This window comes from Pelodiscus sinensis, chromosome 19 (assembly GCF_049634645.1).
Source record: "Pelodiscus sinensis isolate JC-2024 chromosome 19, ASM4963464v1, whole genome shotgun sequence".
Lineage (NCBI taxonomy): Eukaryota > Metazoa > Chordata > Testudines > Trionychidae > Pelodiscus > Pelodiscus sinensis.
In genome coordinates, this window is record NC_134729.1 from 9,602,725 (window position 1) to 9,624,003 (window position 21,279).

The 21,279-nt window shown below is 55.7% G+C and overlaps 1 protein-coding gene across 1 annotated transcript; it reads right to left on the reverse strand.

Moving 5' to 3' along the window:
• Nucleotides 1-877: 877 nt before the first annotated feature.
• On the reverse strand, nucleotides 878-14,507 carry LOC102461100 (C-type lectin domain family 6 member A-like). The gene is made up of 6 exons (XM_075902178.1): nucleotides 14,349-14,507; nucleotides 12,602-12,712; nucleotides 10,385-10,501; nucleotides 8,694-8,839; nucleotides 7,010-7,116; nucleotides 878-5,579 (listed from the first exon to the last, which is right to left on the reverse strand). Exons 1-6 carry the CDS (start codon nucleotides 14,386-14,388, stop codon nucleotides 5,435-5,437), a joined length of 666 nt encoding a protein of 221 aa, XP_075758293.1. The 5' UTR covers nucleotides 14,389-14,507; the 3' UTR covers nucleotides 878-5,434.
• Between the last annotated feature and the right edge of the window lie 6,772 nt (nucleotides 14,508-21,279).

Below are 21,279 nucleotides of genomic sequence, written 5' to 3' on the forward strand. Positions count from 1 at the left end.
TGGCCCTGTCTCAGCAGGAACTTTATAAACACTTCCTGGAGTCTCCCTGTTCCTGAGAGCCCCTCCAGATGCCCAGCACAAAGCCACCTGTCTAGTCATCCCCTTGCAAATCAGTTATCAGCGGCCCATGACTTCAGTCAAGCTAGATGCACAGGCAATAAAAAAAGACGACAAAAATCTCGCCTCTTCAACAGCATCACCAGCCCCAAACATCAAAAATAATGAACCCAGCCCCTGCAAAATCAGGAGACTGGCTGAAAATCATTAACCCCCCCTCCCACTTTGGGGTCCCTTCTTCCGTTCTGGATTCTGAACCTTGTCAAGGCCTATTTTCCAGCTGGTCTCTGCTAGGGAAGAAACAAAAAGCCAAGATTCTCCTTTAATCCCATGACTCCTGGAGCTGGGTCCTCCCTCCACAGCCCATTGTCCTCCCACTGGCCAGAGCCAGCTGTCTCCAAGTCACTAGGCCTCCAGTTGCTGGGGGCTCCAGTTCTGTGCGGCTCCCTGTAACAACAAAATCCCTCCCCTCCAACTCGGGGCTCTGGCTGGGAGAGACCAGCAGAGCTGGCCCAGCAGGACCAGGCAGTGAGAAGCCCCAGAGAGCAGGAAGTTCAGTGGCTATGTCAGCACTCGGTGAAGCCCCCGCAAGGGGTCTCCTGTGACCTCACCCCATTGCAGCTCCCTTCTGCTCCTTCCCTTGGAAGTCTCTGGCACTGGGCACTGTTGGAAGACAGGAGGCTGGGACAGAAGGACCATGGGGCTGGCTCAGTGTGGCTGTTCTTATGTTAACCTCTGAATGTTCCGCTGCGGCAGCGGAGAGGTGGCAAGGGCAGCAAAGACAGCAGCCGCGGAAGTCTGGTTTGTCTGGTGCCAGAGGGTGAGCGGGCCAAAAGGGGCCTGTCGGTGGGGCTGAAATAACTAGTCTGGCAGTGCGCACTGGTGACGGGTTCGCTGGACTCTTATGAGCGAGCGCACCACCAGCATGCGGCGCACAGCCAGTTCCTGGCCTTCTGGCCCGAGACAGACGCTCTGTGGCAGTATGACAATAACAGGTGCATTGTGAATCCTAAACCGGCCTTATCTGCGCGTGGAGGTGGGAGCGTCTCGGGGAGGTCGGCTCTGCTGTCCAATCACTTGGTAAGCAGGGCTCATCCGAGCGGCGTGTTCCAATAAAATCAGAGGCAAAGTGGTGCAGCCAGGAACAAAAAATGTACAGGAGGGGCAATTGTACCTTGGCAAGCCCTGAAAGGGACATGGGTTCACGGTGGGAACCAGCTGATGGAGAGCTGGGGCTAACAAGGTTAATGCCACCCAGGTCTGTGTAAGCAGGGAGATCTCAGTCATCGGGGGGAAGGGCGGGTGTTCCTCTGGATACGGCACTAGTGAGGCCATTGTAGGATACTGGGTCCGGTTCCAGGGACTGCACTGCAAATAGGAAGGTGTCAAATTGACAAGACCTCAAAAGAGTCTAGTGTTGGGAAACCTGCTTAGGCTACATCTACATTAAACCCCAAAGTCAGCAAAACAAAAATTGTCAGAGGGTGCTCACGCCTGCGCCCTCTGTCAACAGATCATGTCCATGCTCCGGTCGCCATCACTGACACTGTGAACAATGCACTATGGGTATGTATCCTGCAGTGCCGTGGTGTGGGAAGGCAGAGCCGAGCCCTGGGCATCGTGGGATTCTTTCCGAGTTCTCCCACAGCCTCCTCAGCTGCTGGGAACTGCATCATGAGTAGCTCTGAACTCTCCCTGCAGGGGAAAGTCAAAGCAGCACCACATCTTTCCCAAACCCATGCAGCAGCATCCTGCCTGCCGCTGTCTTCCTAGTGCAGAACAGAGGCACTCCCGTGATTTGCTCTTTGACTGTTTCCAAAAGGGAGTAGCTTACTCAGCTGTCAGTTAGTTCCCATATTTATGAAAGGGGAGGGGCACATGCCTGCGGGGCAGCAGAGATCACAAAACACAGAGCACAGCCATTGTGGGATATCAATGGAAGCCAGTTCTGTCAACAAAACAAACTGCAGAGTCTACACTGGCTCTGTTGACAATAAAAGGAGGGAAAAGAAAAAAAGTGTCTTCTAGGGGTGGAAGTTTTGTCACCAAAACAGGGCATTTTTCCCAACAGAAGTCTCATTGTAGTGTGTACACTCTCGCTGTTTCGTCAAGAAAAGGCAGCCTTGGGTGACACAACTTGGTAGTCCAGATGTAGTGGAACTCAGTCGGTTCTGTTTCTCTGTGAGAAGGTTCAGAGCTGCCCAGGTCCCTGGCTGTACTCACCCCCACGGAGAGGTGGTTTCTAGGCAAACCAAGGGAGAGTGAGATGCCAGGGCCACCAGCCTTACGTTCACCCACTCACCATGCTGTCCTGGGATAAGAGGGAAGGTCCTTGTGGATCAGTAACTGATTAAAGTAGGCAACAGGGGGTAGGAATAAGTGGTCGGTATTCAGAAGGGTGAGAGGTAAATAGTGTTGGGTCCAAGAGAGTCTATTGGACCAATGCTCTTCAGAATATTCATAAATGGCAGCATGCTTTTCACTCACTTTCTTGGTCAAAGTTTGCAGATGGTGCAAAGTTGCTCAAGACAGTTAAATCCAAAGCAGCCTGCAAAGAAATCTTACAAAACTGTGTGACTGGGACTCAAAATGTCAGCTGAAATTCAATGTCATTAATGCACATTGAAAAGCCTAATCCCACTTGAACACATAAAATGATGGGCTCTAAATTACCTGTTACCACTCAAAGATATTGGAGCCATCCTGGATAGTTCTCAGAACCCATCCGCTCAATGTGCAGTTATAACAGACTATCAGGCACCATTAGGAAAGGAATAGATAATAAGAGAGAAAAGATCATAAAGCCCCTTTATATATCTATGGTACGTACACTCACACCTTGACTACAGAATCCAGAGCTGATTACCCCATCTCAAAAAAGGTATATTTAGAAATGGAAACGGTGCAGAGAAGGGGAACAGCCTTGGGAAGAGCTTCTGTATGAGGAGAGATTAAAAAGACAGGGACTATTCATTTGAGAGAAGAGATGATTACGGTGACAGAGGTTTATAATACTATGAATGGGGTGAAGAAAGTGACTAGGGGAGTGTTACTGACCCTTTCACATAACACAAGAACCAGAGTTCACCCAACAAAATTAATAAGCACCCGGTTTATTTTAAACCCAAGGAAGTTCTTCCCAGTGCAGATCTACTAGGGAGGGACCTGGAGCCGCTGGGGGTTCCTTGACCATGGTGCACAGAACGCCCCCTACCCTCCTAGGCAGAGTCCTCTGGGCTGCAGATTTAAACACGGGGGCGGCCAATTTGTGGGGCACCCTGAGGACTGCACCTAGTGGGAAGGAGGGACCCTGGGAGCAGTGGGGGCAGCAGAGGGACTGTGGGTCTCCTCTTGCCAGGGGCTGACCCTGTCCTACATTAGCAGGTTACGAAAAGAATGACGTGTGTTCCTAGAGAATAGGGCCATGACAAGTGACGATGGTTGGGGACATGCTCTGGGTGTCCCTAGACCTCAGAGGGGGTTAGAGGGGATGGCTCACTCCATGATTCCCTGGCTCTGTTGTCGACAGACAGGACCCTGAGTTAGCTGGGCCATTGCTCTGACCCCAACATGGCCATTCTTGGGTCCTTACTCGGAGTCTTTAAATGAAACGTGGCCATCTCTTTCTAGAGCGATGGTCCTGTTGACCAGAAGTTCTGGCCTGGGTACCAGGACCCCTGGTGCCCACCTCTGGCCTGCCGTGCAGGACGTCGGGTGGGAGGGCCTCCCTTCTCACTCACCGAATATGGGTGATGTTGTCAATACCTGTTGACACTCCTCACAGCGTGCTCCGCCCCAGCTGCCAGTCTTCCGGTGGCTCTGTGAATGGTCTAGCACGTGGGGCTGGTGTCACAAGCTGGTGCACGATTTTCACTCCTTTTCACCTGGGCTCTGCCCCCTCAGCTGGGTGATGAGACATTAGAAAGCCTCAAAACAACCATCCCCCCGCCCCCCATCAAGAGCACCGTTTCATTAAGATTTCAGGGGTTTTTTATTGGTTTCGCATTGTTTTAAATACAGTCCAAGGACGGGTGTAACCAAAAAGTCATTTCCAACAGCCAGGACCAACCGTTTCAACTTTTGCCTCCGTCTCCCCCCTGAAGCCAGCTGTGCAGTGGAACGACTCAGATTTGCCCAATGGGCTCTTCAGTGTTGCTGGATCTTCCGTTTTGCCAGAAAAAAAAAGATTTGTCTGGAAAATGTCCCTTTGCTCCAGTTGACAGCGAAGGGGGGCAGCCTGATGTGCTAAGGGGGCCTCAAGGGTGGGATGCAAAGAGCAGCAGGCTGGGAAGATGGTTCTTCTGAAGATGAGGATTCCAGGGTCTTCAGGCCCATGTCAGGTGTGGCCCTGCTGAGCAGAGCTGGGAATTCATTCTGCAGCTGCCTCTTCTCCCGCCCGCCCCCCGCCTAGCCCCACTCCTGGAGTAACAGCGCCACCATGTGGTCACTCCCTTTAACAGCGCCCTTGCTCCATTCTCCTCCACACACTGTGCTCCTCAGAGTGCCAGGGGTCGGGGGGCCTCCAGGTGCAGGCAAATGGACAGAGACAGGTGGGCTCAGCATGAGGCAAGGTGTGCGAGCAGAGTCAGGCATCCTGGATTCACTCCCCAGTACGGGGAGGGGAGTGGCGTCTAGTAGTTAGAGCACGGCTGGGTATCTAGATTCACTTGCTGTGGGACTTCAGGTGGGTGATTCCCGCAGACGCCAAAGAGCCTGATCTTGTCTGTGCGGCTAGTTCTGGGCAGCCCCTGGCCGGAGGGACGTGGGGTCAGGGCCTGGCAGGTGGAGCGGAGAGGGCCCAGGATCACACACTGGAGCGGAAGAGGGATTTCTGCAGAGCTCTGAGTGCCCAGCAAGCTGAACCCAGATGTCTCTCTCCACCGGCGAGGGACGTGTGCCTGGAGCCACCGGGGGATCCCTGCCCTCCGTGCACAGAACACCCCCTACCCTCCTAGACTGAGTCCTCTGGGCGGCAGATTTAAACGCTAGGGAGGCCAATTTGTGGGCACCCTGGGGACTGCACCTAGTGGGAAGGAGGGATCCTGGGAGCAATGGGGGCAGCAGAAGGACTGTGGGGGGGCGCTGACCATGTCTGATTTCAGTGGCAGCCAATGGTGCTGCACACCTGGCCTGGATCTTACATGAGCGGGATCACACAGCTGGTGCAGAGCTCTGCACACGACCCAGGGAGTTTGTTTGGCTAGGAGGGAGGTGGACAGTTTAAAGTCCTCTAGATCTCTCCGTATTCAGTAGCTCTGACTCGGCCCGGCTCAGCGCGGGGCGCTCGCCCACAAAGGCACCCAGGGCTCTCTTGACTTTTATTGGCTGCTGAACGAAAATAAACCTCAGAACAGCAAAATGTTTCCAAAGGTGCAAATTAGGTGCACAAAGGCCCAGCTCGTTCACAAATGTACTTATAGGGAGTGCCACACGGCTCAGCTTTCCACACGCCTCTGTCCTCGCCTGTGAGATGGGCACATTTTTTCTGAGTGCCTACACTGGGGGATCCCGCAGGCCAATATCTGAAAGAGACGAGGGGAATATCTCTGCTCCAGAAGAAACACTGGAGTCAGGAAGCAACTTATCCTGACAGCAGACAGAGAAGACAGTGACATCTCTCCATATCATCCGTCCGTCCACCCATCACCCTGGGCACTCCCACCTCTCAGTCCTAGCACACAGGTCCCTGATCACCCCATGCACTCCCATCTGTCCCCATTCACAACTTCTCTGTGCCCACACGCTCCCCTCAACCCTGGCCACCTCAGGCCTGGGCAGTCAGGTCCCAGCCCCAAGCTCCGGGCTGCCAGCTGCAGCCAAGTCCCCGCTGGCTTCAGGGGACAGCGGGTATGAGTAGGTGGCCTCAGAGCAGAGAGTGGGAGGGGCTGTGGCTGGGGTTAGGTTGGCCTCCCCGGCCTCTTAAACCCATTGCCCATCATCCCATCGACCTTCCATCCACCAGCTGCACCTACCAAGAACATAGAATTCTAGGGCTGGAAGAGACCTCAGGAGTCATCGAATCCAGCTCCCTGCCCAAGGCAGGACCAATCCCAACTCAATCATCCCGGCCAGGGCTTTCTCAAGCCGGGGCTTAAACACCTTCAGGGATGGAGATTCCACCCCCTCCCTAGGGAACCAATTCCAGTGCTTCCCCACCCTCCTAGAGAAATAGCGTTTCCTAATATCCAACCTAGACCTCCCCCACTGAAACTTGAGACCATCGCTCCTCATTCTGCCACCTGCCACCACTGCAAACAGCCTCGCTCCAGCCACTTTCAGGTAGAAGAGAAAAGTGACGGGGGATTTGGTAGCAGCCTTCAACTACCTGAAAGTGGCTGGAGCGAGGCTGTTCGCAGTGGTGGCAGGTGGCAGAATGAGGAGCAATGGTCTCAAGTTGCAATGGGGGAGGTCTAGGTTGGATATTATAAGACCAGTGCCCCTGCCTCCCTCGTCCCCACGAGCCCTGGGAGCCTCCACACCCTCCATAACAGTATTTATGTGTTTGGAGCAGAAGAGTAAATGGGATGGTGCAGAATTCGTCCTGCACTAAAAGGCTCTTACATTGCGCTAGGTATGTATGACCATGTTCCTCCTGGCTCTGTAACTCTCCTGCTACACAGCCCTAGGAAATCCACCTCCGCGAGGGGCTTAGTCCACACAGTCCGGACATGGCAGTGGCTTGGCTTGCATTGCCTCGGGGGCTGCCAGCGGGGCGGACGGGTGGAGCTGTGACACTGAGCTGCTGTGAAATTGAGCAGGGCGGGGGCGTTCCAGCTAAGAAGGCCAGCTGGAGCCCTGCTCTCTGGCAGTGACAGCCGGGGGGGGGGGACCCCACAGCTGGAGTCTGGCCACCTGCCGTGCTCCGGGTGAGGACGCTTGCGATCGGCAGAAGGCAGCGTGGACACAGGGGGCTCTACATAGACCTAGCATAGGTCCACTCGGTCTTACTCACTCGTATGACACCGGTGAGTTGTCCACCCAGGACCAATGGCTTTCCTGGTCTCTGACACTTAGGCCGATCCAGTGCTCAGTGGAATTGATCCCACCTGCCAGGAAGGCCTATGGGGGATGAGAGAGAAGCACAAAGCAGCAGTTACTTCTCTCCTACCTGGGTTCTGAAAATCGCCAGGGACCTCTGCCCCCCCCGGCCTGCCCAGCCCCCCATCACCTGCCGTTTCCAGGGGCTACACTGAGAGCACCCCCCACCCACAGGCACAGACCAGACTGCAGGCCAAGGTGGAAGCGAGGCCGGTGCCACTGGGAAGGGGCCACGAGATGGGGTGGGACTGGGTTACGGATTTACACTGGTGTGAACGAGAGCAGGATCCGGCAGGGTCTCGGGACAACAATGGGCATCAAAGCTGCTCTGTTCTGGCCACACACACCCTGCAGAGCTGGGCGGCAAGGCTGGGGGCTGGCTCTGCATCGGCAGGGCGGGGGCGATTGGTGCGGGGCCTGCAAGGGAAGCCGTGTCTCGTCTGGGCTTGCAGGGGCTGGGGCAGGGCTGGTGGGGATTTCAGTGGCCCTGGGAGGGACAGGGGCTTGCAAGGGGCGGGGGTGGGCAGGTGCTCCTGGGCTTTGTGGCAGAAATCTCTAGAGCGGGTCCCTGCTGATTTCTCTAGTGCTCGGCCTGCTCTGCCCAGGGGAGCTGAGGCAGGGAAGGAGGGTCCCTGGAGCGTTCCCACAGCGCAGGGCCCAGGGTCAAGCAGGGCAGCTGCCTGGCTGGTAGACACACTCACACTCACACTGCATGAGCATGTCTACCAGCCACGCAGGATATGCAACTGTAGAGAGGAGGGGGCGGGGCCGGGGCGGGATGGAATCCCTGGAGCTGGACTCGCCTGTGATCCTCTGGGACTGTGCGTGGGACAGGCAGCGCCCCGGGACTTGCGTGCGCCTGGATCAGCCCTGCTCCCTGCCGGCCAGTTCCCCCCCCCCCCGGCCAGCCCCCCTCTCCCCAATCCCCTCTTGGCCAGCCCTGCTTCCCGCCAGCCAGTTCCTTCCCCTGATCTCCCCCGGCCAGCCCCACTCCTCCGGACCCTCTTCGGGCCAGCCCTGCTTCCCGCTGGCCAGTTCTCCAGCTCCCCCCCATCTCTCCCGGCCAGCCCCCCTCTCCCCAATCCCCTCCTGGCCAGCCCTGCTTCCCGCCGGCCAGTTCTCCCGCTCCCCCCCATCTCCCCCGGCCAGCCCCCCTCTCCCCAATCCCCTCCTGACCATCCCTGCTTCCCGCCGGCCAGTTCTCCTGCTCCCCCCCATCTCCCCCAGCCAGCTCGGCTCTCCACCAGCCAGTTCTTCCCGGCCAGCCCCGCTCCCCCCGACTGCCTCCCGGCCAACCCTGCTCCCCCGTGGCCAGTTCTCCCCCTGCTCCAATCTCCCTCAGCCAGCTCCCCTCCCCCGGACTTCCTCCTGGCTAGCCCCGATCCCCTCCCAGCCGGTTCCCCCCCTGCATCTGAGATCAAGTGTGTCTGGTATTTTATTTTAAGCCACCTGGTAACCCTTGCCGTGAGTGGGCCCAGCAGGAGGGGGCAGCTGAGGGCAAGCGTGGGGATAAGAGTACAGCCTGGGCTGGGAGGAGGAGGATCCCGGGCATATGGCCTGGTCCTGGATCTTTCCCAGGGCAGGAGCAGGGGACCCACCTGCTCCCACTGGTTGCGGATGACAGCCAGGTGTGCGCTGTAGCTGATGCAGGAGTTCTGAGCTGCAACCCAGAAGGTCTTCTTGGGGGACAAAAAGTAGCATTTCTTCTGGAACTCCACCCAGCCCTGCGGGCAGCAGGGGATCCCTGCAACACAGGCTGTGGCTCAGTCCAGCACACTGTGACCCGCGCTGGTAACACCCGCCGGGCCTGCATCCTAGCCCAGGCTGGCCCTGGGGGCTGTGCTGGCCAGCTGCTCGTGCCCAGCCAAGGAGGTTGTAGGACAGGGACCGACCCTGTGGCTCTGCTGCTCCCAGTTCATGCCGCCCACTCTCACCAGCTGGGCCTCCCCCCTCCTGGCCGGATGCAGCCGATTGTGCCGCTGCGGTGCCAGGGCCAGCCGGGAAACAGGCTGCGCTGAGCGGAAAGTTTTGGCATTTGTTTTCATTCCAGTGCACAGGGAAGCCAAGGCTGGCCCCAGCAACTCAGCCCAGCCGAGAGGGCACCAGCCAGTGGCACGGGAAAGCCAGGACAAAGCCTCTAACTCGGGGAAAGCAGAGCCTGGCACCTTGGTCCCCACCACTCTGGCGTGTGCCCTGCATGCCCACTGTTCCGCTGCATGCCTGGGGGGAGGGTGGTAGGCACATGAGTGAGTGAGGCTAAGACCTCCCCCAGCTCTCCTAAGTCTGCATCCCTGCTATGCCTGGTTTGGTCGCCTTAGAGCTGGTCCTAGGGTTGGGGGAGCCAGGCGGCAGCCCAGGACCGCCATTTTCAAGGGGCCACCGACAGAGCCGGCCTGAGGAGCCGTCGACTGCATTTCGGCCCGATCTCCTAAATCCTGCCCCCAGGTTTCCCTGGTTACTCAACCCTTCCCCTCCCCCCCCTTTACTTTTGCGTAACAAATTTTTGCCGGTATTTTTTTTTAAACCATCTGGCAACCCTACAGGTGAACTGGGTGGTTGCCCGGGGCCGCCAGTTGGTTAGGACTGGCCCTGGGTCTCCTGCATCACAGCTGAGCCAGAATGGGGCGGGACTTCCTGTTGCGGGTCCTGAGCGGGGCTTCCACCTCGGCTCAGACAGACTTTCCCCACGAACGATTAGTCAAAACGGACCCATTTCCTACCCCTGCCCCCGATCGCCGCCCGGACACGTTTGTTCCTGTTTTGCATCAGTCGGCTCTTGAAGCAAGGAAGCAGAAAAACAAGAAGCTGACACCGTGAGAAACCGGCTCGGCTGGAGCCAAGCCAGGAAGCCTTTGTCACCCTGACCCCCAGCTCCGTCCCAAGAAGGGAAAGGGATGCCCCCGCTGTGTGCAATGGTCACAGCTGCAGCTGAACCCGCTGCCACGAGCACCCTGCTCCAGCCCTGGGAGGTAAAGAAGCAGCTCCCTTAGCTGGGGGCAGAATAGGCTGGTCTCCTCTATGCACTGTAGGTGCTGGGGCAGTGACAGTCAAGCACAAAGCAAATCAGCCTCAGTCTAAGCCCCCTGCAGGTCAGGACTATGTGAAAGTTTGGATCCGGATCCGGATCTAGATCCCACTTGGGGTCCATCTCGAGGCCGCCGGTCCTCCCCCTGCAGCACCGGCTGTGGGAGGTTCTGCTCAGTCCCCTCCCGGCTCTCCCGGGTGCAGGGCTGGCTGCCTGGAGCCTCTATGCAGACCCAGGGGGCACGGGCCCTGGGCCGGCACTTACATTTCAGGAGCGTGAGCACAAAGGCGGCTGTCGACAGCAGCAGACACACCCCCAGCAGGATGCCCAAGGACTTTCTCCCGCAGCCTCTCTGCTCCGGTGCCTTCTGGGTGGAGGCGGCTGCAAAGAACCACAAGGGCAGCTGCTAGAGCCCGAGCCAGCCCTGCCCGGCTGCTGACAGGAGGGTTGATCCGAGTATGAGGAGAAGGGGCTGGGTGCTACCCTGAGCTCTGGGAGGGGGTGGGGCGCAGTCGCGGGTGGGAGCCAGGACTCTGGGTTCTCTTCCCAGCTCTAGGAGGGGAGTAGAGTCCAGTGGGTGCCCAGCAGAGCCCCTAGGCCTGGGGGGAAGGAGGAGGAAACTGCTTTCTTTGTCCCCAAGACCGTCACCCTGGTGTTTGGGCTAGTTTGCCTCCCAAAGACTCCTACTCTCCACACCAGGCTCCCCCGGTGCCTCTGACCTTCTTCCCCCCAAACCAGGGTCCCCCATTTCCTCCCATGCCAGCATCCCCCACTTACACTCTGTGTGCCTTCTCCCCCCTCCTCCATTCTCCCCCACACCAGGGACCTCTTGTGCTTCCCATTTTCCCCTCCCCCCATATAAGGATCCATTCGCCCCCCCCCATGCCAAGGGGTCTCTGAGCTCCCCACTCCCCTGTATCATATGGGGCAGCTGTTCCCTTTCTCCTCCTTCGGTCCCTGCAAGCCCATGGCTGACAGCTGCATTTAAGACTTGGGCATTCCGTGTGTTACCCTGGCAGCCACGACTGCAAAGGACTCCCCCGATGGATTCCTGGCGGGGCAGACCCTGGGGCGGACACACCAGCAGGGACGGAGGCCGATGTCACTGGATAAGCCCCACCTAAGGTCCAGATAATGCCACTGGCCCCGTTTGGAGATCTACGGATGAAATCTCTCCAGGTGTCCTGGGCATGAACCCTCTGGGGAGATCCCCCTCCCTCTGCAATCCATAGAGTGACACCCACCGGGGCACCGGGCACATAGGCTGGCCATGCGCTGCCCTGAGGCCAGGCCCCCGGTGGTGCCCAGGTCTCTGCCTTGGCCGGCTGGGGCTGGCTGACCTGCCTGCTACAGGGATTCAGAGTGGCTGGTGCGGGGGCCACACACCCAGAGCGTGGGGGCTGGGAGTACGGGTGCAGGACATATCAGGGCTGGCCCAGCGGCTGGAGCAGTAGGGCCGTGAGCACAGCTGCACACCACACCAGGGCTGGCTGCAGTGCAGTGGCCCGGCACACCAAGCTGGCAATGCTACCTGGCTGCCTGGAGCACCAGGCTGGAGCCTTGCCCCTGGCTACCCAGTGCTGGGGCCAGTGCCACGGTGGGGGGTGCTATGGGCGCCTATGGGGAGTGAAAGAGAAAGCAGAAGGGGAGGGGCGTGGCTTTGGGCACAAGGGGAGGAGCCAGGAGCTAGCCTCCTCCAATGGCTGGGTCACCGACTCCCCGTGCACTCACCTCCACAGCCCTGGGTGTGCATTGGCTTGTTTGTCGTGTGTGCGTGTGTGTGGGGGGGGGGAGGGGGTCACTTTACTTCCACAGCCCTGGGTGTGTATTGGCTTGTTTGTCGTGTGTGCGTGTATGTGTGTGTGTGGGGGGGGAGGGGGTCACTTTACTTCCACAGCCCTGGGTGTGCATTGGCTTGTTTGTCGTGTGTGCGTGTATGTGTGTGTGTGGGGGGGGGGAGGGGGTCACTTTACTTCCACAGCCCTGGGTGTGTATTGGCTTGTTTGTCGTGTGTGCGTGTGAGTCATTCTAACAGGACCGTTTCCCTGGTACCAGGTTGTTTGTGTCCCGCCCTGTCGCAACCCAAATCATCTGCACTACTCTCTAGAAGCTGTGGCTGGGCCACGGCCCTTTGTACGCAGCACCCCTGGATGTGGCGGCAGGTTTCGGCCCTGTTGCATCATGCATCAAAACCTGCAACCAAACCGCTGGGATTCCCCACGGGCACCTAATTCCCATTGGCGGTGCAGGGGGAGTCAGGCACCCGCTGCTCATGCTGCCATTGAACCAGTCCCCTTTGGTGGACCCAGGGGCTGGGTGTAACAGACGCAGGGAGGCTGCCCGAGGCTGCAGAGAGCCTGAGCCTCTTCCACTGCGGCTTCACATGAATGCGTTTCCCTTTGCCAAACCCATGCGTTAAGCCCGGCTGTGCTGAGGGTCCCTCCACCCCGCTGTGAGATGCAGCCCAAGAAAGTCTCCCACCTGGCTTTGCCTTCGCTGACCCCTGTGGCTGTAGCTGAGGCTGGGAGGGCTGCTGGCAGGGGTTGACGTTCACGTAATCTCGCTCGTCCTCCTCAAAACTGTCCATGGAACCTAGAGGCGGAGACGGGCTTTCTAGAGCAGCCATGGAGCAGGTCCATTGTCTGCCCTGGATCACAAGGGTTACAAACTCCCACTCCTCCCCAGGCCTGGATGCTGGCGCCGGCCACTTCCCAGCCCGGCTTTGGCATCCAGTCTCCTGATGCAGCTGCACGGCTGGAGCGTCCGGGAGCCCCAGCCCAGGACCCCGAACTAAACGGAGGATCCTGCCCCAAAGAGCTTCAAGTCTCAGTCACTCAAATGCTCACAATCCAGAGTCGACCACCGATTGTTGGGCGGGGCTGAGAGAGTGGCTGCAGCTGCAGGGATATTTGTGGGGATCACCAGCTAAATCCTCCTTCTCAGGGCTGAACAATTGCTCTAACGATTTACTTCCCCTCCCCCCAACCAAACCCTTCGCCGGTGCTGTCTGGAGCTTGTCATTCTAGTTGCATGAAACAGGTATTGATCTACCCATGCCCAGCCACTCTGTCCGTCTGTCCGTCCACATGCACGCTCTCTAGCTAGCTCGCTATAAGCAGGGTCTGAATGAGCCACCACTGGCATCTAGTGATGAACTAGGGGAAAGGCGGAAGGAACAGGCTGCGTTTGCATAGACATGCCTGCTCTCCGGGAGCGCTCTGCTCTCACACCATTTCACTTCTGGCTGGTGCCGGGTTGCTTTTCACTTTACTGTGGAGTGCAGGGATAATGACAGAGTTCTTCTCCTTACTGTATGAATGAAGGGCAGCAGGACTGTCCTTAGCCTGGCCTGGGCGGGCTCACCCTAAGCTGAACCTCATTTGCTAGGTGTGGGGTAGAGATGACCAAACCTTGTGAAGGGGGGTAGGAGCTGGAAGCTCTCTAGGGTTCAGAGCAGTGGCAGGCAGCCTGTGGTTTATAGGGAGTTTACTATGGTCCACCGGCCAAGCCTCTACAAATTCTCTGGGCTGCCTCAGAGCAGCGGTTCTCACACTTCCTGGCTCTGTGCCCGTTGGAGAACAAAAATATCCCTGAGCAGGATGGGGGGAGGGGAGCCTGAGCCCCACAGATCTGGGCTAAAGCCCTCACACTCCCACCCTGGGCCCCAGTGAATCTAATGCTGACCCCGGCAACCCCGTTAAAATGGGATTGTGACCCCCTTTGGGGCCCTACCTAGTTTTTTCTCATGACCCAGTTGAAGAAAATAGGTGCCGTGACCCAACAGAATTTGACTAGTGTGGGCTCCGGGTCAGGGCTGAGGACAGAGCTTTGAGGTAGGGCAGGGGGCTCTGGTTTTGGTGGGGGGGTCAGGCTGGAGCGGGAGGGGTTTACCTCAAGCGGTTTCCGGTCAGTGATGCAGTAGCCCGGCTCAGGAAGCTGCCATGCTGCCCACAGAAGCGGCCCGCAGCAGGTTCCCAGCCGGTGGGAGTGCAGGGCTAGTGCTCGGGGCAGGGCAGGGCAGGGCAGTGCATGGAGCGCTGTGCGCTCTCCCCCTCCACACCCCGCCTGTGGCCGGCTGCTTCTGGGGCGCAGTGCAGTCTGAGGGGCCAGGCCAGGCAGGGAGCTGCCTTAGTGCCCCGCGGGTCCCCCACCCGTCATTCCCCACCCGTCCCAGGGCGCGACCCGTCCTTTGGGAACGGCTGCCTTCGCGGGAAGAGCTAGAAGTTACCTGGCCTCTTGTGAGACATCTTGGTCAGAGGCAGCTCCATGGAGTAGTGCTGGTACCCGCAGCGACTGACCGCTCTGCATCGCGCTGGGAAGCAGCTTCCTCCCACGTGGTGGCGTTGCCACCACGGGCTTGCAACACACCACAACCTCTTCCTCTGCTTCAGACGTCTCCCACCCTTAACCCCTTCCCTGCCATGAGTCGGTGCCGGCCCTATAAAATGCTGGCTGGTGGCGGGGGGAGCCGTTGAACCCCCCTGGGGTCGAGACGCCCTTCTTGCAGGAGACAAGGGGAATTGTTAGGTGAGGCGGCGACATCACCCACAAGCGGAAATCATGTGCGCTTGGAGGGGGCAGCCCAGCATCCCCCCAAGAGAACAGCACTTCTCAGATTTAGGGGCTGCTGCAGCCCAGATCCCACCAAGCTCAGGGCCTGAGAGCACCAGTTACTGCCCAGCCCTCCACTGAGATCAGGGCCTCGTGTGCACATCCCCAGGCAGGGCCGGTCCTTGTCCCTCCTTCACAGGGCCACTGGAGACCAGGCAGATAAAGTGACCAGTCAAGTGACAATGCGCAGAACTGGGAACGGAACTTTTAGGCCCTGCTGTAAGCACAAAGCCAGCCAGATCCCTGAGCATTGCGTCTCCTCGCTGCAGCACGGCACCAGGGGCCGGGGAAGTGTGTGCGTTTGGGGGGGGGGGGGGCATGTGCTGGAGCAAACAAGGCACTTCTGGAGCCTCCCTTAGTTGTGGGGACTGGCTGTGACTCTCAGTAATTGGGGAAGTGCCTGGGGTCATGGAGAAGTGCTGAGATAAAATGAAGAATTTCCTCTTCCTCAGACACTCCCTTGGTGCTTTCTTATTAACTCTGGGATCTTGGCCTGGGGGGGGGGGGGGGGGAGAAGGGGAAGGTGGCTGTCAGGCTCTCTCAAGCAGTTCACACACAGGGCAGACCTCTCAGAGCTCTGGTCTGCTCTCTAATTAGCTTTCACCAAGTCAGTAACAACTGCTTCAAAGAGACTTTAACTCCAGACTTCAAGGAGAAGCTTCAGAATTGTCATTCATGCTTAAATTTGACAGTTTATGTATGGGTCTAAACAAAGACTCTAATTATCTCACCCATTACAAAGATAGATTCCCCAGTTATCACCCCTAATGTCATTATCTCACAGAAATTTCCCCTATTATCTATGTCGTTACCTCACAGACACTAACTTCCCCTCACGCCCACTCTGTTCTAAAATTTGATTTGTCAATTTCACATGCGTTTATTTTTTGGATTGTATCACTTTGGTATATATGGTTGAGCTGAGTTTCTTCCACATATTGATCTGAGGAAGTGGGTCTGGCCCACGAAAGCTCATCACCTAATAAACCATCTTGTTAGTCTTTAAAGTGCTACATAGTCCTGTTTTTTGTTTCAGTAACAACTGTGAACTCCTGGGTCAATAGACCAGTGTTACCATGCAGTCCCAGTCTCCCGTCTGACCTGCCACTGGTGGTGCAAGCGACATCTCCTCCCTACCAACATCACACCACATTCAGGTTGTTTCCAGGCCCAGGACACCAGCCACCTACCCCAGAGCCATCGGCACCTAGGTCCTGCATCAGAGTGGTGCCTGCAGGCAGCCCTGGCTAAGGGGTTAGTAACTAGGGGAAGGGTCCAGGTAAAGCAAGCAAACACCTGTGAGCAGGGCTGGTGGGAGAGTGGGGCTCAAAAGGGGCAGTTGTTGCAGGGCCTGGACTTAGAGCGTGGAGATGCTGTCTCAGGCTAGCCGAGGGCTGTGGCTGTCCCCACACCGGACAGACAGTTCTCAGGGGTGCCCCGCTTGCAAAGCAGTCCTGGCTTGGAGTGCCTGGAGTACCCACTCTCGGCACATCACAGCACTCGGCCATCAGCCTGGCTGCACTTGCCGCAGGCTGCCATCTGGGGAGAGGGGGCAATTGGGGGGCTGCAGGAGAGCTTCCACCCCCAGAAGCCCGCAGAGCCAGCCCAGTCCTTCCCATCGGGGGCGTGTACCCCATTCCTCCCTCACCTCCTTCCACTTACCCTTCCCTAGCCCCTCTTCTTGATGTACAAAATAAAGGACAATTGTGTTCAAAAATGGAATCTGTCTTTATTGAACAAAACTGGGGGAGACTGGGAAAAGGAGGTGGGAGAGGGGAAGAGAGAGGGTGGGAGAGGGGAGGGCAACTACAATGATCAGGGGTTGGGAACAGGTCCCATATGAAGAGAGGCTAAAGAGACTGGGACTTTTCAGCTTAGAAAAGAGGAGACAGAGGGGGGACAGGATAGAGGTCTCTAAAAGCAGGAGTTGGGTGGAGAGGGTGCATAAAGAAAAGTTCTTCATTAGTTCCCATAAAGAAGGACTAGAGGACACCAAAGGAAAGGAATGGGTATCAGGCTTCAAACTAGTAACAGAAAGTTGTTCTTCACAAAGCAAAGAGTCAACCTGTGGAACTCCTTGCTGCAGGAGGCTGTGAAGGCTAGAACTAGAACAGAGTTTAAAGGGACGTGAGATCAAGTCATGGAGTTTGGGTCCATGGAGTGCTATTAGCCAGGGGGTAGGAGTGGTGTCCCTGCCCAAGGTTTGTGGAAGGCTGGAGAGGGATGGCATGAGACAAATGGCTTGGTCACTGTCTTTGGTCCATCCCCTCCAGGGTCCCTAGGGTTGGCCGCTGTCAGCAGACAGGCTACTGGGCTAGATGGACCTTTGGTCTGACCCAGTATGGCCATTCTAAGCTCAGGGCTCAGGGTCGGGGGTCTCAGTGGACCACTTTGATTTTCATGCACACCTGCTCCTGGGTGGCCAGGCTGGCAGCTCTCCTGCCCTAGCCAGCCACTTTCCTGTGCCTAGTGCGGAGGTTGTGGACGAGGTCCACGATGTTCGCACTAGCCCAGGCGGGTGCCCGCCTCTTGCAGTCCCGGGAAAGCTCCCAGGAGCCACCAGCCTGGTCCCGGGAAGAGGGGGAGGGCTGGGGGGCATCGGGTGGGTGGCTCGATCCGTGCCAGGTGCAGGGTCTGCTGGCTGGGTGCTGGCAGGCTTGCACCTGGCACAGGCATTGTATCCAGCCCGTGCCCCTTTAAGGGGTCCGGGGCCAGGAGGGGGGCAGTAGAGTTTCCCTGGTGTTGGCCAGAGTGGCCTCCAGGGAAACCTGGGGAGGGCTAGCCTCCCACTAGTTCGAATTAAGGGGCTACACAGCCCTTAATTCGAACTAATAAGTTTGAACTAGGCTTAATCCTTGTGGAATGAGGATTACTTAGTTCAAACTAAGGTCTCCGTTAGTTCGAATTTAGTAGCGCCTATGAAAGTTAGTTCGTTAGTGTAGCGCCTATGAAAGTTAGTTCGAACTAACGTCTGTTAGTTCGAACTAACTTTGTAGTGTAGACATACCCTTAAAGAGTTCATGATTCTAAAGAATGGTGGAAGGGAGAATAGCAAAATAGAGACAATGGATTTCAGAGAAGCAGATTTTGGTAACCTCAGAGAGCTGGTAGGTAAGGTCCCATGGGAAGCAAAACTAAAGGGAAAAATAACTGAAGGGAGTTGGCAGTTTTTCAAAGGGACATTATTAAAGGCCCAAAAGCAAGCTATTCCGCTGTGTAGGAAAGATAGAAAGAATGGCAAAATACCGCCTTGGCTTAACCAGAAGATCTTGCATCATCTAAAAATCAAAAAGGAGTCATAATAAAAAGTGGAAAGTAGGACAAATTACAAAGGATGAATATAATCAAACAATACAGGTCTGCAGGGGCAAGATTAGAAAGGCAAAGGCACAAAATGAGCTCAAACTAGCTACAGACATAAAGGGAAACAAGAAGACATTCTATAAATATATTAAAAGCAAGAGGAAGACCAAGGACAGTGTGACGGGGCCCCACAACCCTGCACTAAAACCCCTGCAGCAAAAGCCCTATTCGGGCGGCAGGGAAGCGCGCACCAGTGTTGTGTTGGGTGTGCCCGCGCCGCGGACCAGCTGACAGCCTCAGGCGCGGCGGCTGCAGCATGGACGCTGCGGGAGGGGTGGATCTAGCTGGTGACGTCAGGATGATGTCCCCCTCCGGCTCCAGGTGCAGTGGGAGTTTTAAATGCTGCCCCGGGCTGTGAGAGGAGGGGAGGGGTGTGGAGGAAGACAAACGGTGGGGATTGGAGCCGGCGAGGGCAAGCACCAGCAGCTGCGGAAGGCAAGACATCACGGACACCCGTGGAGCAATGGGGTCCAGAAGGTCATCTGGAGCGACGAGCGGCTGGCCCACAGAGGGCTGGGTAAGAGGCAGCAGGGGAAGGAAATGGAACGGAGAGGAACTAGCCCAGGGAAGGGCCATGTCAAAACTCCGCAGATTGGCAGGTTTCGGCAGGACACCCCTGTCAGGAGGACCCGGACCAAAACCGGTCCGTGTCCTTCAGGGCCCTGGGCTGGGGCCCGGAAGTGAGGGTGGGCCCGGGCCCCCCTCTCCTCTCTCTACCCTTCCCCCCCCTCTCGGACCAGCTACAAAAGAAACTCCCAGGGAAGCAACCAAAGGGCGTTTTAGACTTGTGCCGCCGGGAACAGGCAGGAAAAGCACGTCATAGGGAGAAACGATAAGGGCGTGGAACAAGGGGGCACCAGACTATTCCGCCCACACTCGGATGCCCCGAACTATCCCCGGAAGGGGTAAAGCCCAGGCTGTGTGGGCACTGTCGGAGGACAGTGGCCTGAATAGAATAGTGCCACCGCTGTCAAAGTCAATTCCCCCAAAACCGATGACGGGCAGTGCTATAGGGGGAGTCAGAATCCCTACAGACAGGATAGGTCCAATGCCCAGTGAGGAGAGAGAAACCATAACAGGAAACTTGGAAATGGCAGAGGTGCTTAATGACTTCTTTGTTTCGGTCTTCACCAAGAAGTCTGATGATGAAGGAATACCTAACATAGTGAATGCTAGTGGGAAGGAGGTAGGTTTAAAAGATAAATAAAAAAAGAACAAGTTAAAAATCACTTAGAAAAATTAGATGTCTGCAAGTCACCAGGCCTGATGAAATGCATCCTAGAATACTCAAGGAGTTGATAGAGGAGGTATCCGAGCCTTTAGCTATCATCTTTGAAAAATCATGAAAGACAGGAGAGATTCCAGAAGACTGGAAAAGGGCAAATATAGTGCCCATCTATAAAAAGGGAAGTAAGAACAATTCAGGAAACTACAGACCAGTTAGTTTAACTTCTGTGCCAGGAAAGATAATGGAACAAGTAATTAAGGAATTAATCTGCAAACACCTGGAAGATAATAAAGTGAGAGGTAACAGCCAGCATGGATTTGTAAAAAACAAATCATGTCATACCAATCTGATAGCTGTCTTTGATAGGGTAACGAGCCTTATAGATAAGGGAGAAGTGGTGGGTGTGGCATACCTAGACTTTAAAAGGCATTTGATACGGTCTCACGTGATATTTTTACCAATAAACTACGCAAATACAACTTACATGGGGCTACTATAAGGTGGGTGCATAACTGGCTGGATAACCATTCTCAAAGAGTAGTTATTGACGGTTCACAATCCTGCTGGAAGGGTATAACAAGTGGGGTTCTGCAGGGGTCTGTTTTGGGACCCATTCTGTTCAATATCTTCATCAACTATTTAGATGTTGGCAGAGAGAGAACGCTCATTAAGTTTGCAGATGATATCAAGCTGGGAGAGGTCGCATCTGCTTTGGAGGATAGGGTCATAATTCAAAATGATCATCAAAATGATCAGCTGCTAGAAGTGGGCCATCCTCCCTGATTGAAATTACCTTGATATCTCTAGCCTGATTCTTGCCTGCGTATTTATACTTGCCTCTGGAAATTTCCACTACATGCATCTGACGAAGTGGGTCTTTGCCCACGAAAGCTTATGCTCCAATACATCTGTTAGTCAAAAAGGTGCTACAGGACTCCTTTTCGCTTTTGCAGATCCAGACTAACACAGCTACCCCTCTGGTACATGTTCCCCTTGTTCACATGCATAATTTCCCTTTACAGAAACCAAGTTGACTTTTCCTCAACAAATTAATTTCATCTACATGTCTGACAATTTTATTCTTTACTATAGTTTCAACTAATTTGCCCGGTACTGATGTTAGACTTACTGGTCTGTAATTGCCAAGATCATCTCTAGAGCCCTTTTTAAATATTGGTGTCACATTAGCTATCTTCCAGTCATGAGGCACACAAGCTGATTTAAAGGACAGGTTACAAACCACAGTTGTTAGTTTCACAATTTCCCATTTGAGTTCTTTCAGAACTCTTGGATGAATGCCATCTGGTCCCGGGGACTTATTACTGTTCAGTTTATCAATTTTTTCCAAAGCCTCCTCTAATGACACCTCGATCTGAGACAATTTCTCAGATTTGTCACCTGCAAAGAATGGCTCAGTTTGGGAATTTCCCTCACATCCTCAGCTGTGAAGACCAAAGCAAAGAATTTATTTAGCTTCTCCACAATAACCTTATCATCTTTGAGTGCTCCTTTAGCATCTCGATCATCGTTTAGCAGGCTTCCTGTTTCTGGTGTACTTAAAAACATTTTGCTTTTACTTTTTGAGTTTTTGATTAGCTCTTCTTCAAACTCCTTTTTGGCTTTCCTTATTATATTTTTACACTTAATTTGTCAGACTGATCATATTTTGTAGCTACAGAGCTTTGGGCAGCAACTTTCCTGGAAATATGTACTGAGCTGGACCCTACACTGTGTTGCAAGGACACCCGAATGAGAGCTGCTCTCTGGGTAGGGAAGCGTGTTGCCATTGCTTTGTTGGAGCTGGCAATTCCTGGTGGACATTGCTCGGTCACAAATCAATCCGGAGTGGGGAAGTCTACCATCGGGGCAGCACTTCTGCAAGTGTGCTGCCCGACAATAAAGCGCATTTTGCTGCAGAAAACGATGGCTCTGGGAAATGTGGCTGGCTTTGCTGACG